Source organism: Nicotiana tomentosiformis, chromosome 10 (assembly GCF_000390325.3).
Source record: "Nicotiana tomentosiformis chromosome 10, ASM39032v3, whole genome shotgun sequence".
NCBI classification, from domain to species: Eukaryota; Viridiplantae; Streptophyta; class Magnoliopsida; order Solanales; family Solanaceae; genus Nicotiana; species Nicotiana tomentosiformis.
Genome location: NC_090821.1, coordinates 73,848,658 through 73,863,578, shown reverse-complemented (window position 1 = coordinate 73,863,578; position 14,921 = coordinate 73,848,658). Strand labels below are relative to the sequence as shown.

The 14,921-nt window shown below is 32.2% G+C and overlaps 4 protein-coding genes across 4 annotated transcripts; 1 reads left to right on the top strand and 3 right to left on the bottom strand.

Moving 5' to 3' along the window:
* Positions 1–2,481: 2,481 nt before the first annotated feature.
* Positions 2,482–3,165, top strand: LOC104117907 (zinc finger BED domain-containing protein RICESLEEPER 2-like). The gene has a single exon (XM_009629039.2). It carries the CDS (start codon positions 2,482–2,484, stop codon positions 3,163–3,165), a length of 684 nt encoding a protein of 227 aa, XP_009627334.2.
* Positions 3,166–4,780: 1,615 nt separating this feature from the next.
* Positions 4,781–7,314, bottom strand: LOC104117906 (zinc finger protein CONSTANS-LIKE 16-like). The gene is made up of 2 exons (XM_009629038.4): positions 6,067–7,314; positions 4,781–5,103 (listed from the first exon to the last, which is right to left on the bottom strand). Exons 1-2 carry the CDS (start codon positions 7,174–7,176, stop codon positions 4,873–4,875), a joined length of 1,341 nt encoding a protein of 446 aa, XP_009627333.1. The 5' UTR covers positions 7,177–7,314; the 3' UTR covers positions 4,781–4,872.
* A 3,924-nt stretch (positions 7,315–11,238) lies between these two features.
* On the bottom strand, positions 11,239–12,217 carry LOC104117909 (uncharacterized). The gene is made up of 2 exons (XM_009629040.3): positions 11,780–12,217; positions 11,239–11,643 (listed from the first exon to the last, which is right to left on the bottom strand). The coding sequence occupies exons 1-2, from the start codon at positions 12,215–12,217 to the stop codon at positions 11,239–11,241; spliced, it is 843 nt and encodes a 280-aa protein (XP_009627335.3).
* Positions 12,218–12,361: 144 nt separating this feature from the next.
* On the bottom strand, positions 12,362–13,492 carry LOC138900395 (uncharacterized). Its single transcript, XM_070187133.1, has 3 exons — positions 13,270–13,492; positions 12,985–13,113; positions 12,362–12,861 (listed from the first exon to the last, which is right to left on the bottom strand). The coding sequence occupies exons 1-3, from the start codon at positions 13,490–13,492 to the stop codon at positions 12,362–12,364; spliced, it is 852 nt and encodes a 283-aa protein (XP_070043234.1).
* Positions 13,493–14,921: the final 1,429 nt, after the last annotated feature.

Sequence of the window (14,921 nt, the reverse complement as noted above, 5' to 3'; positions counted from 1 at the left end):
TAATTTTTATTTATTTTAATTAAAAAACCGACCAAAGTTGATCGGTTTCTTGAAACATAAATTTCGCGGGACTCAAAAATAGTTTCCCTTACACCAAAGAAAACCAACCAAAGTTGATCGGTTTCGTAAAAAAAATATTTTGAAAAACCGACCAACTTTGGTCGATTTTTTGGCCGGTTTTTTGACAGACCAAAGTTGATCGGTCGACCTTGGTCGGGCTTTGCCGAATTTCTAGTAGTAAATGGGTTTATGTTTTCCATTTTCTCTCTCGGTAAAAACGCACTCACACTGAATACTTACACTACATCAACAGATACATGACATGCATTTGCACATACACTTTCCTCATTTTACTTTGGCTAATTATTGCATATTTCACCTCATTGAATTAAGTAATTATAATGAATTAATATAATTTGAAGTAAACAACTATTTAGATAAGATTTTATCTTTCTTTCCTTACACGTGGGGGTGTACAAGCTAACCCGTCAAGCCAAACCGAACTGACGAACCAAGTAAAACCGAAGAAAAAAAACCGACTTGTGATTTGGTGTTGGAAAATAAAAAATCGATCATGCTTGGTTTGGTTTGGTATTAACAAAAAAAGAAAGTCAAACCGAATCTAAATCAAACCGACATAAAAAATAATAGTTTTCTAATTTATACATAAAAAATAATCATTAAATTCTAATTTGTAAGTATTTTCTAAATTATTTTATAGTTTTCAATGTCTTGAGATATTATTTATTTGTGGGCTTGTAAATTCACTATCCACTTAATAGATTTTAAGTTCTAACTACACAACCCAAATTTGAAGCCCAAACTAAAACCCAATAAGAAAAGACAATAAAATAGGTTATTCCTTGTCTTCACTCTTCATTCTTCCGTATCTTTCCTATCTTCCAACTCCAAAGTCAAAGAACCCCAAATAGTGAAAACCCTTCCATCCACTTCACGTTGAGCTTCCTTCTTTGCAATTTCGAGCCACTGTTCAACTTTGTAATTATATATTAGTCTTACTACTCCAATACAAATTGTTAAGCTAAAGTATTTGATTAAACTAATTATGTTATTTTGTCCCTTTAAATTTGGGTATAATTGTTATATTAGATTGTTGGTCCTGAAATTTGATATTACGAGTTGTGTTCTTTTACTCCAATATTGCACTTACATTTGTGATGAAATCATTGCTTAATGTTAAAGGTTCTCTATGAAGTAACCTGAATTTGAGAAGCTTTCGAACTTATCTTTTTTCTCATTATTTTTTCTTTAAATTTCAGTAAGTAATTTGAATATTTTATTATGTGTAGAGACTCTCTTTCTAAATGGAAACTACCACTGGAATAGATGTGGAGATAATTGTCAATGATTCTCTAATTGTGTCGGGGGCACCTCAAAAGAAAGGTAAAAGCACTCCCCATATATGCACTCCTCCTAAAAAGCAAAAAAGGACAAATTCTTCAGATCCCGATTCTAAGCCTGGTAATACTGGAAGAGAAACATCTCAGATTTGGAATCACTTTACAAAATTTATTGATAAAGGAGGCAAATGTAGAGCAAAATACAATTATTGTGTAAAACACTTTACTTCCGAGACCAAGACTAATGGAACTTCTACTTTGTGGAATCATTTAAATTTGATGTGTCTTAAATCTCCCTTTAGATTTGTTGATAAGAAGCAATCTACATTGAAACTTACACCTATCCAAGAAAGGGGGACAAGAAACTGGTAAAAGTTCTATTGAAAGGGTGGTGTATAATGTGTAGGATATTAGGAGGGCAATTACCGGATTTGTTATTATTGACGAGCAGTCATTTAAAGTTGTTGAGGGAGAAGGATTTTAAAAGTTAATGGCTAAGGCTTTGCCTAATTTTGAATTACCTTCTCGTGTAACTGTAGCTAGAGATTGTTTGAAGATTTATCAAGAGGAGAAAGAAAAATTGAAAAAACTTATCAAGAACCAGCATGTATGTCTTACTAGTGATACATAGTTATCATTCCAAAACTTTACTTATATGGTTGTCACCGCCCATTGGATTGATGGTGAATAGAATATACAAAAGAAGATACTTAACTTTTTCCAAACACGAGATCATAAGGGAGAGACTATTGCTAAGGGTATTGAAGCTTGTATGTTAGAGTGGGGTATTGATAACTTGTTTACGGTGATGCTAGATAATGCAAGTGCGAATGATGCTGCTATTAAGCATTTGAAGGCACGTATTGATGACTGGAAAGGAGTAATATTGGGAAATGAGTTTTTACATGTTAGATGTAATGCACATATTTTGAACTTGATTATAAAAGATGGATTGGATGAACAAATTGAGCCCATTTATCGTATTAGAAATGCGGTAAAATATGTCAAGTCTTCATCTTCAAGGTTTGCTTCTTTCAAGTCACATGTTGAGAAAGTTAAGATAGACAATCATGGTCTTTTGAGTCTTGATGTTGAGACTAGGTGAAACTCTACATATACAATGTTAGATACAACTGTGAAATTTGAACAGGCCTTTACAAGAATGTACGTGGATGACCATAAGTACCAAAAGTATTTTCGAGAGGTAACAAAAGGACATCCATCTGCTGATGATTGGAAGATTGTGAAAGCTTTTATCATGTTCCTTAATATTTTTTACCAGACCACTTTAAAATTTTCAGGAAGCTTATATGTTATTTCGAATGCATTCTTCCATGAATTTTTTAATGTTCGAAATGCTATTATAAAGTATTCTTATAGTGGAGATCTTATTTTGATTGATATGGCTAACATGATGAAAGGAAAGTTTGATAAATACTGGGGTAAGTTTGAGAATTTGAACATGTTATTGTTCATTGTTGTTGTGTTGGATCCCAGATATAAGATGAAGTATGTGAACTTCATTCTTAGTATATCATATAATCCTTTGGTGAAAAAATTAAAATCAGATAAGGTGACAGGTGCTTTGACTCGTTTATATGATCATTACAATAATTCTTTCTCTGAATCTTCTAATGACAATTCTAGAGGTGAAACTAGTATGGTGAGTGAAGTTGGTGATATTTTGCTATCTCGCTGGGTGAAACATTTGGAAGATGAGGGAGATGTTGAGAAAAAATCTGAGCTTGAGAAATACTTGACGGATAATGTGGAGAAGACCAAGGATTTAAATATCTTGGTATGATGGAAAGCTTCATCTAGTAAATATTCAATTCTTTCAAAAATGGCAAGGGATGTTCTTTCAATTCTTATTTCTACTGTTGCATCTGAGTCAGCTTTTAGTACCGGCGGTCGAATTCTCGATTCTTACCGAAGTTCTTTATCACCAAAGACGGTAGAAGCTCTTATTTGCACTCAACAATGGATAAAGTCACCTAAGGAATGCAACCTTTAAGACTATCTAGAAGAAAATAAGAAAATTGAGCAAGTTGAAGATGGTAATTTTATATATTTAATTTGTATTGAATTTAATTCTATCTTTATATTGTTTAACATGTAACTATTTTTTTCTCCCAGAATGTCCAGGTGACCTTTTGAATATTGATTAATTCAGAATTTCAGTTAAATTAAATAGTGTCAACCTATTCATGGTGCTTGGCTGCTTGCTGCTTGTTGCTTGCTGCTTAGGCCAACTTTAATTAACTTAATATTTTTTGTGGAACTACAAGTTGGGTTGTAGCTTTTGGTTTATCACATGTTTGTTGTCATTTTCTATTATGGAAGGTCTTGGAATTATAATTCATACGAACAATTGCTCTTCCTCATATATTATTTTAATGAATAGTAATCATGCATACAATTGGTGAATGGCGATTATTTGATCTCTCTTTTCAAGTATAATATAACTTAAAAGGAAAATCGAAAATAAACCGAAAAACCGAGGAAATCAAAAAAATCGACAATAACCGAAATCGAAAAAACTGAATTTATGTTGGTTTGATTTGATTATAAATTTAATAAATCGACATAATTGATTTGATTTTGGTTTAATAAAAAACCGAACCAAACCGCCTCAGTTACATCCCTACTTACACTGACTTACACCCCTACTTACACGTACAGAATCACATAAAAAAATTAATGGGTCCACTAAGCACGTCAACCACGTCGACCTGTGAGAAAAGGCCAAGATCTATATTTAAAAACAGGTCCACTTTTAATAATGATTCTACTGGTCAACTTCAATCTCTTGGTTTTCATCTTCTCATTTAACTCAATATTTAGATAAAAGTCACTTTTTATGTTAACTGCACTTAAAGAGTTATGATTGTCTAAACGCCCTGTCGTAGTAATTTGTATAAATTCAGTTCTCAATTTTTACCATTCCTTTACATTGTTTTCTAACCTAATCAGATTTATATCAGAGAAACTTGCAACACATATGAATGTAATGTTTTGAATTCTAGAGAAAAGGTGACGAACGTTGTACGATTTCCTTGCTGTGGTTATTTAAAAGTATGTTCAAATATTTAAGATCTCATCGGAATAAAATGAACACTTAAACATAAAATCGTACAAATGCAAAAGTATTAGAGATCACTTTGTCAATTTACTGCTAAAAAACTCAATGGGCATTTCAGTATACATCTAAAGAGATAATTTAATAGTTTCATAGCGAAATTCAAAAGTTGAAAATTATAAGACAAGAACAATTTCAATTTCTAGATTTTTTATTCTTCTCCTGTCAAAAAGTAAGAACACTTTGGAGAGTATGTTACATCCAAAAAGTCCTAATTCAAAATGACAAAATTGTTATAGCATAGCTATTTATTTCTCTATATACATACATACATACATACATACATACATACATACTACTAAAGCTCTCCAAGTTTACTTGTACTACAATTAGTACGTAAACTTGGCTGGTAAAAAATTAAATTAACACTAATTATTTAAGCAAAGGGTAATTAGGGACTAAATTGGATCTTTTAACAAACCTTCCTTTCATTCTAGGCCTTTTCTCAGCATTCAGTTTTCTAACCTCGTACCTTATTTTCTTAGAAAACAACCTCGTTCGCCGCTTCTCCCTATACCTTGATACTCTTGCTTCTCTTCCTCTGTCTATCATTGTTGTATGTCCGTTCATTATTCCATATGGATGAATTGTTCCACAGTTTCCCTGTAAAAAAATACCCAAACTTATTAATTAACCACTAATCAGGGGCGAAGCTACAGTGTAGCAAAGGTGGTCAACTGACCACCCTTCGTTGGAAAATGTCGGAAAATTAACACTGTGTATATATGTAAAATTTTGGAGTTACATGCATGTAATACATATTGAACACCCTTACAACAATGAAGAATCATAGCTCAGTGACAAAGGGTGGTCAAGAGGGTCTCATAAGTAAAATTTCTTATTCAAATTTGAACACCCTTGAAATATTTTCTTGTTCAAGTTTAGAGGTAACTTATCATAATAAGTGGAATTAGTTGCCTGAACATGATATAACATGTTAAATTATACTGTTAATTTATTTTTACATTATTAGTGTAGATAAGTTAAATCTTTATTTAGTTGGAGAAAAGAAGTGGAAATTGAGATACTCCTACAAATTTTGCATGAATATTTCTCCTTCATAGTGTTTAATAAAAGAACACATTACACACTCGTGCTGGTAACTAAAAGAAGAAAACATGCATATCATTCTGTTTTTGAAAAAACAATGGTTTATTTTGTTAATTTATTACTTTGCTCCAAAATTTCAAAATCTCAACTTCCAACTTGAAATGAAGAGAATGCCTAAAATATTTTTGTTCAAATACCTAATATTATATGCGCACATTGTACAACAAAAAATTCTTCATTAACAGTCGAAAGGTAGCCAATCTATTCTATTTTTTCCCGAACTAAACGTAAAAAGAACAGTTTTAATTTGTATACAGTGAGTGACAGTGAAAAAGCTATTAGGAACAGTGACACGCCCTAGTTTATTGCATTTTTTAATCTAGAAATAAGAAATCAAAAGACACTTGATTTTCAATATTATGCAATCAACAAACAATGGACTATACTTTTTTCAGCCAATCAATTCCATTAGACCAAACTTATAATCTCAGAAAAAAAAAGAAATTAAGAACATACCATGCAATCTGGCCAACAGTCATTGGAATCCAATTCTGGCCTTTCACCATTAGTCCAAGGAGACCTTTGATCAGCCCATGCTGTTAATACACTTTCATAATCAAGATTCAATAAAATCTTCTTTTTCTCATTATAATTTCCATCCCCAACAACACCATCTTCACCATTAATCTTCATAACTACTTCTCCAACTTCATCTTCTCCATTAATATTTATCGGCGAATCGTAATCGATTTTGAACTCAAAGGTGTCACCATTAATATCAATGTCATGGCTAGTAGTAGTTGTATCCATAACAACTTCATCTTCAATTTTTACTTTCTCATTACTAACCATAGAACATTCCATTGAATTTTCCTCCTTATTACAACCCCCTAAAAGACCTAACCCTTCCATATCAAATGACTCATCTTCAAGTCCTTTCCCTAGTAAACTTTCAACATCAGCTGCAAATTCTGCTAGCTCCATTTCAGATGGTAACATCCCATGAAACGTATTTAAATCGTCGTTACAAATATCATGCTTATGCATCTCCTTAGATTCAAGTTTAAATTCTGGATCTGTCTCTGTTGCTGTTTGCACGTTCTCAATCTGATCATTTCTGGTGGCAGACGTGCAGAGCTCAGCTACAAATGGATCGAATATAGGTACTCGATATAAAAGTTGCTCTTCGTTCTCATCAAGCGAATTTTCATCGCTTAATATCTCAGGAACAAGATGAATAGGGTTCTTAAGTATAACTTCTTCCTCCTCCTCCTCCTCCTCCTCCTCCTCCTCCTCGGTAGATTTACTAACCTTTCTCCCATTCCTAGGAGTTCGAGCCTTTCGAGTAAATCCACGATGCCACGATGGGAGTGAAACTGAGACTGGACTTTCCAAATTGGGAAAGTTTTCGTCTGGTGAAGATTCTTTGAGTGGTGATGTTTTAAGACGAACTCTTTCATGTCTACGAGCTAAAGGATTAGCTGAATGAACAGAAGAATCACAATTTTGACATAAAAATGCATCATCGGCTGGACAATACCAACGTGCCCTTTTCCTAATACAATTGTCACAAGCTCTTGTTGTTTTTCCACCCATTGCACTTGCCAATTTTCTGTCCGAAACCATAGATAAAATAAACGTTGTAAAATATAAATATAGCTAGAAATATCAAGAAAAGTGTATGTGTTTTTTTAGTCTTTGGAATTTCGATTCATTGAAAGAGAAAAACTGAGGAGATATGTTGAGTTAGATCTTTATGTATTACTGTTGAAAAGCGAAAGTGCAATTATTTGAGGAAAAGAGGAATTGACCCACAAATGTACTTTTACAGCAAATTAAAGCTCTTTTTATTTTGAGGTTTTTTTGGGAGTTTTCTACAGGGAATGGGAGACTTTACTTTTGGGTCCACATATGAGGCCTTATCTTTTTTTCTATTGGCCATGTTATGAAAGTTGATCCTTGATTCTTGTTTCTGATTGGATGAAGTTGTAATCAAAGGGATTTCAAAGGGTCCCTCTTCTGTTGAGGATGAGAATTAGTCTGAAATTTTGATCCAATTTCTCTATCCAAATGTCCATGTCTATGCTCTCTGAATTTGAATGAGACTCTTTTGTTAGATTGTCTTGCATTAAGTTAATCCTTTTTCCTTTATAAGTTATAACCATATAGTATAGTTTTCGGTGCACTCTAGTCCGACTAATTTAGATATATGATCAAATTAAGGGTGAAAGAATTATATTCAATACTTCTTATGGTACTTTGAGATATACTTTCTCTCTCTCCATGAATAGATGATGATATTTGATGTACAAGTGTCAACATTTTTTCTTTTGAGAAGAGTGCTACTAGATATTTATATCTTTCATATTTAAGACATTAATTGTTTTATAATATTACACTTTTAAATTATGGGGAAAGTAGGAATTGTGAATCATATAATTTTTTTATAACTAGATATATTTTTAAATTTACAAATCATAACCAAAAAGAGTTACTCTTTACGTTCCACTTTATATGACTATTGTTTTTTGAGAAGTCAAACAATTTTTCTTTTACAATATTATTTTTTCATACATTTTCAAATATTTTAAATTATAAAAATTTATGATATATACTGTAGCGGAAGTAATTTTTTTTTCTAGTTTCAATTAGTTAAAGTTTATTTCGAAAAGACTAAGAAACCAATGATAAGTGGAAAAATTGATACTCCAAATCTTATATATAATTTTTGAAAAGACTAGGATTATTATATAACCTTTCAAATTGTAGTAGTAATAGTTTTTAATGAAAAGTTGCCCTTTCCCCAAAATCTGGTCTATAATCCCAAAAGGGAAAGGGCAAAAACAAATATTGTTATTTCGGGGTATAGCTTATCAAAAAATTCCCATGCCTGCCCTTTGACGATGTTGCTAGTTTTAACAGTTCTCTGAATTATATAGCAAGAACTGCAAATATTATAAGTTTAATTTTTTATAGAATCTTTTACATCATTATGTTAAGATGATATATATTACAACAATAGGTAATTGTTTGTCGTAATAATTTCAATCACATAGAAAATCAACTAAATAACATGTAAAACTAGTATAAAAAAACTCACACTATATTTATTATCAGTATATGTAACTCAAAATTAACCTGTATAGTACCCGCTCCTCCCCCATTTTGAAATAGAAAGCCATCTGAACATTTACCGACATGCAAGTGTAACATTTAGCCTCTTTAGAGCATGAGTGTCACCAGATAATATTAGATCAATTCTAGTAAATATATACATAAAATATCTAAATTGGAGGAAAACCATGGATTCACGTGCCCATAAAATTGTCTGATGCAATATATATGTCTATGTGATCTCCTATATGAAGTAATAGAAAATGCACGTGAACATATATTTTACCATGCACGCGCTGAATACTATAGTCGATATATCTGTAAAAAAAAAAAAAAAGAAAGTTGTCCGATGCACGAAATATACTGTGATTTTGCAGGGTTGGGGAAGAGCCGCATCCCGAAGAAGTGTAATGTCGACATCATATCCTGACATAAGCGTCAGTACCTAATTTCAGGACTTGAACTCATGAACTAATAAGACATATTTACTCAAAGGCTAACCTTCATAATCGAAAGTAAACGAAGTAAAATAGTTACGACTGAGAATCTCTAATTCACTTTAAAGGTTTTTATGCATTTTACTACGATGAATTTTGTTGCTTCTTTCGCATCTATCTTTTGAGTACGTTTCTTTACTTTTTTTTACTAGGCGGAAAACAACAATTGTAAGAAAATGGACAAAAGGGAAATGCGACAAACGATATAAATGCATAATGTAATAAAAATGAAACAACGCATAATGTAGGTTAACATAAAATAAAATGACAAAATAGTCTACTTAGCTAAAGAACCACCAAATCAACTGTTCCTCAGGATAAAAGAAAATTTACAACCAAGAATGTGCTAGTATTTTCCTAGCAGGATAAAGATGGTAGTGAGTCAACTATTGTGTCTTCACCTTCACTCATCATTATTATTATTATTATTATTATTATTATTATTATTATTATTTTTTACGTGTTTGGATCATAAAATAAATTCAAGCCCGTATGTAAGGAGAAACATTAAAGTAACTAAAAATATATTATATCTACCAATATATTATATCGAAGTCTAAAAATTGGACAAATTGGATTATAAATGTTATCTTGAATAGATAATGGGATAAGATTGATTAAGACTCATTCCAGGGATAGAGAAAATTAAACATTTCCTCCAAAAAGTATTACCCGGGAAAAACACTAATTTACCATGTTAAGTGATAGATATGAAAAGGTAATAAATTACGAAAAATATACATATTAAATAACTAGGATTAAGTATTAGTAATTCGCATGTAATAGAGATATATCACGCAATTATTGGATTTGATGTATGGATTAGGTTCGAATAAGTATAAGAACCGGTGCAATTATGAAGTTAGACCGCTTTCTTAAGTTTTTGAAATAAAGTTTACATAATTATAAACAGAAGTACAAAATAGTAACATAAATCACAACTTTTTGTAGTTAAAATTGTGTTTAAATACTTAAATGTTAGTAGAATAACATATACTAGTAGTATTTCTGAGTAGTAATGTATGTGCTATAATGTCATACTTTATTAGAACAATAATGTCAGAGAAAATTTGTTTCTATCGATATAATTTTCCTTAATTCTCTCCTTCCATGAAATTCATTTTCTTTTTCTTTTTGCAGACTTAGAGATTGGATATAAAAATAACTATGAACAAGTCGATATTTGCAGTTTATAATATTTATATTACTTTTTTTTTTCAGAAATATCTATGGAATGTAAGAACAAGTACACACCTCTCACAGTAGTATCTTAAAGGGAAAAACAAAGCTATAGACCAAGAAGCCCCTGAAAAGTGCAACTGATAAGTTAACATCATGGATAGTTTATTTATTATTATTATTATTTTGCTTTTAGAGTTTATTTTATTTTATTTCAAAATATCCAAAACTCATGTTACATAAATGGGCCTAGTTACCCATGCTGGAAACGAGCCTAGACAAAGTGGGCCCAATTAGGAAATTCCTATAAAATTGTGGTCCAATTTAGGGACCATTAGCAATGTTTGTATTATTCTGGAGAAATGATGGGCTTATAAAAGTTACCTCTATCCATATCTTGCAAGTCAGCTAATTGTAATAAGCCCACACAGATTTTGGATCCAAGCCCAAAGTATATTCTCTTAATCAGGGACCCATTGGACCACTTCACAAGACTTGCCACCTATACTTGCCATTTACCAATGGTATTTTCAGAAGTGGATTTAGGATTTTTACTAAAATGATTCTTAATATATATATAGAGAGAAATAAACACATGAATAAGCTATGGAGATTCAATCTATAGTATATCTACATAAATAAAAGTTTACATCTCTTGGACAAGGGAGCTCCACCACCAGCAGTGGCTGACCCAGGATTTTTATCAAGCGGGGTTCAAAATACGAAGAAGCAAATATATAAAGAGGTCAACAAAAAAATATATTATTACAACTGTCATCTACGAGTTTTCATTTCCTGAAACGTATTCATAATAGTCTCATCAGAAAATGGTGTTAAAAAGTTTTCTTTCTACATAAGGTACCAAACAACCGCTCATGAATTCGTCATTCATTCGGTTTCACAATTCACTCTTGGTCAACTTCATCGCCGAAAAAGTTCTTTCAACGGTAGCAGTGGCAACAGGTAGAAGCAAAGCAAATTTCACAAGGGGAAACACAAATGGATAATTCAAATGCTTCTTTGTCTTAACTAGTGTTTCAGAAAGATCAACAAGTCCTTGTAGATTTGAGAACCTTTCATCAACATCACGAACATCAACAATATAAGTTTCAAGCTGATTCTTGAGTGTAACCGTTATATTCTCATCAAAATCATCAGGATATAATTCAGCCATCCTCAATATCTTGTTTATGTCAAAACTGGAAAATGAGTCAACTGGATTTAAGCAAGCTACTCCAATAAGCAAGTTCGTTGTCACCTCATTAAAACGAGCATTGGGTTCTTGAACTTGCCAATCAATAATCTTAAAAAAATATATCAACACGATAGTGATGCAAAATAGTATAATCAGCAACTTTATGTCGAGATCTTCCAGAGTTAACATAGAGTTCATCAAAGTTTTGTATCAAAATATTATACTTGACACAAAATGCAGATACCTTATCAATAAGTGAATCCCATTCTTCTTCTCTTAGCTTTTGCAACCGTCTCTTTGCCACTTCAACAAGTAGAATAGCATTTGCAATATCTTGCTCCTTTTTTTGTAAGGATGTATTAAGCTCATTTGTGATCCCCAAAACATCTCTCATTAGGTGCAACACGAAAGCAACCTCAAATGTTTGACAAGTGTTAAGATATCCCTTTGCCTTAGCTCTTTCTTCTAAAGTTCGGGCATCAACAACGATAGTATCAAGAACATCAATAATTGAGCCAAACATGGAAATAAAGTTCTTAAAAGATTTGTAGTGCAAACCCCAACGAGTATCTGCAGCTCTAGCAAGATCAAATTCTTGATTCAAACCCCTACCAGTTTCAAGTTCACCCATGTCTAATGCCTCTTGAACTTTTTCTGCTTGAGATTCTCGAAGATCATCCATACGTTTAAAAGAACCTCCCACTATATTCAATACATTAGAAACCAACAATACAAGTTCTCCCACTTCAAGACACTTTTTGGATACCGCAACAAGAGTCAATTGAAGTTGGTGTGCAAAACAATGAATGGAATAAGCAGATTTACTTTATTGTTGAATCAAAGTTTTGAGGCCACGCAAATCCCCTTGCATGTTGCTTGCTCCATCATAGCATTGTCCACGCACATAAGATAAACTCAAAGAATGTTGAGCAAGGTAATCAACAATTGTTTTCTTTAAACACAAAGCAGTAGTATTACGAACATGAACGATCCCAATAAAATGCTCCACCACAGATCCACATCTATTAACATATCGCATGAAAATAGCTAATTGCTCTTTGCGTGATACATCACATGATTCATCAACTAGCAATGCAAAAAAGTTTCCATTTAGATCGTCCATAATTGCTTTAACTGTTTCAATTTTACATGCAATGATAATGTCTTTCTGAATTTTATGAGAAGTCAACTGATCATTCTTTGGAGCCTTTTTCAACACAAGATCACGAATTTTATCGCACCTCTCTGCATACCATGAAAGAATCTCAAGAAAGTTACCCTTGTTTAATGATGATTCATCTTCACGATGTCCACGGAATGCCAATCCTTGATTCAATAGGAGTCTCACCACCTCAATTTAAGCCTTCGAGCGAATTTTGTATTCGAGCTTGGTTTGAGTGGATTGCCTATCAAATAAAGTTTGAATTGACTGCTTTTGTTTTAATAGACCTTCACATTTCCTTTTTGCCTGATTATGAATACTGCTCGACTCATGCATATCTAATCTGTTCTTTTTGTGCCAGCTCTTAAATCCTAAACTTGAAAATACATCACCTCCACCTTGATGAATGCCTTCATCTTAAAATAAATAACAATACAAACAGTACGCTGCATCTTCAATCACACTATACTCCAACCAATTATGATATCCTTTAAACCATTTAGGATTGAAACGACATTTTAAGCCCGAAAAATCTCTTTGAGGAAACTTATGATATCGGGGTTGGCAAGGACCTCTTCTAATCTCATCACGCTCATTTGGATGATAATCTCTAATGGGTAATCTCTCCTTTGGATCAGTCTTTAAAGAATCGAGATATATTCCTTGTCTTTGTTTTTTAGAGGATTGAGGTTGTTCTACTAATTGGTTTAAATTTTCTTCCACGGGAGTAACAATTAAAGAGGATGAACTTGATTGTGGCAACTTGGAAGATACCGGAGGATAAAATCTCTTCATTGTAGCATAAACTGGATTACCAAATTAGAATTCGAATTAGAAGAATAATTTAATTAAACTTAAATTTAAACTAATATTTATTCATTCTTCACCAATAATTTAATTTTCTTTTATTTTACATATCGTTATATTATAAAACAGTTAGATGAGATTTTAATCATCATTAAATAGCTTTGGACCACAACTTTGAAAGTTCAAAATGTCTTTACAAGAGTTATTGTTTTCATCATAATTTTTCTTGAACCAACAAAGAGAACAAATAGAAAAATCAGCAATGTAAATTCTAGTGATGGGCAAGTATTTTAAAGTAGATTATTTATATCATGGAATAATTGAGTTAATTGAAAGGAATACCTATATAATGCAATTAGCCAAACACATATACATAATACACTCATACACTTAGAAAACAAAATAAATCTGAATCCAATGTGTTATAGTCAATTAGTCATCCCTAAATCACTTAATGATAATTGATAAGATAGACCTAATTTATATGTACAAGAAAAAAAAAATAGAAATAAGAGAGAAACCTGATGGTGATAGTTGATGGTGAGAGAGTGAGAGGCTAATGGCAGGAGACCCTTGAAATTGAACTAAAAGATTCAGTAGAGAGAGAGAAAGGGGAGGGAGAGAGAGAGAGAGAGAGAGAGAACATCTGCATTTTTATGAAATATGCAGAGAAATAGAGAAGGGTTTCGAAATTGGGCCTCTTAGTTTGGGAATGGGTTGGGTCACGTCGTATTTAAATAGAAAATACGTATTAAAACAAAATAATTTTGACTAGTTTCGAACTCAAGACCTTGGGGAAAATTTGAACCCACTTTGCCATCAAGCTATTCATCATCAATGTTTTAAGCGGGGTCAAAATAATTTTTATACATAAAACGTTCTTAGAAATATAAAATATACTTATATATACAGTGTTATTTTTCGACGAAGCGGGTTCATTTGAACCCTCTTGACCCTACGTGGGTCCGCCCCTGACCACCAGGTATATTACACTATTTTTCAAATCCTAACATTAACAACTATGATACTCAACATTTATACGATTTAAACCTCGAAAACAACAACAATAACATATCGCGGGTGAAGTGTACGCAGAGTCTAGAGGCGGACCCAGAATTTGAAGGTCGTGGGTGCAATTTTTATTCAATTAAAATCCGATTTGTATATAGGGTGTCCACTATTAATATATCACTATTTTTTAAAGATATATACATGTATATATAGAAGTTTTGCCGAATTTTACGGATGCCGGTGACCCCTCTGACTATTACATAGGTTCGCATCTGATGCAAATCTTACCCCTACCTTATATTGATCTAAATCTCAACTGAAAAGTATTATTCATAGCTTTTATTGCATGTTTTCTAGACTATAATGAAATGCCTTAGGTTGTTTGTTTCTTTTTTATGCAATCATA